The following is a 1,026-nucleotide window of genomic DNA, read 5'->3' as shown; positions in this document are numbered from 1 at the left end:
TATAGGCGTTTAATTTTTGATTTTTCTGTCTCCTTTGGTGGAATTTCTGTTTCCTTAAACTGTAAATACTGATTATAAAGTGCCTAAAATGAAAGGAAAAATAAGGGCAAACTTCAAAGACCTGCTTTCATTATCTCACCGTGTTACCATTTCTACTGCTATTTACTATGTCGTATGCATTCAGTGAAATTTCTTTATAAAATTGACACTAAAAGACAATACCCATTCCCAGCCAGTTAGTAACCTGGGTTATATAACATTTGACAAGTGTTTAATTATTGATGTGAGCCATGATTCAACATGTGCTACACAGGGATCTGGATAATAATAAACTATGTCAGTGTTTACTATGCCTCTACTAAAACTCTCTCATCATCCAAACAAGAAAAGAAATCCTTTTAAAAGATGTACTTTCCAAATGTTGCACTTCAACTTTTAGTTTTTAGAAAAATAATTTGATGCAATTTCCATAAGGGAAGAAAAAAAATAACTTCTTTTCTATTTCATGACTCTATCTTTGAAAACAGAATTCTCAGCAGATAGATAAGGCTAAAATTTGGTTTCAATATCCCACTGGCCAATTTAAACAGATTTTTTAATAAACAAAGGAAGACACTATGAGTTGACGGTGCTATTACTACAGAATTTTTGACCATATAATTATTATCTAGTCTGTAGATATTAATTTGGGAACCTCTTAAATATAACATTGTATTTATTAAAAAGGACCTTCATAAAAATTATGCAGATAAAATGTCTCCACATTTAATAAGTGTATACTAATTATAAAACAAGAACCTGTAAATCTTTAGGCAGACACACTTCTGAAAGATTCCATGCAATGTTTTGCTGGCTAAAAAAATTATTTGGAATTTCCCCATAATATATTTTCTTTTCTGTATTATGTTCTATCCTAGGCACCAGCAAGTAGTCTGTGTGGTCACTCAAACTTCTTCCATAACTTTAAGAATCTGCACTAATTAGAAGACAGTACAAATTCACCTAAGGTCTGGACAATAAAACCCA

The 1,026-nt window shown here is 31.1% G+C and overlaps 1 protein-coding gene across 1 annotated transcript in view; it reads right to left on the bottom strand.

Moving 5' to 3' along the window:
• Nucleotides 1-1,026, bottom strand: part of DST (dystonin) — a 447,950-nt gene that overhangs the window by 173,150 nt on the left and 273,774 nt on the right. Inside the window, 1 exon segment of the mRNA XM_008572189.1 lies at nt 2-83. Coding sequence (XP_008570411.1) covers nt 2-83 — 82 coding nt within the window.

Source organism: Galeopterus variegatus, unplaced genomic scaffold, assembly GCF_000696425.1.
Source record: "Galeopterus variegatus unplaced genomic scaffold, G_variegatus-3.0.2 Scaffold763, whole genome shotgun sequence".
In the NCBI taxonomy this organism is placed as follows: domain Eukaryota; kingdom Metazoa; phylum Chordata; class Mammalia; order Dermoptera; family Cynocephalidae; genus Galeopterus; species Galeopterus variegatus.
Note: the sequence above shows the minus strand (reverse complement) of the source record. Positions and strands in the feature narration are given on the sequence as shown.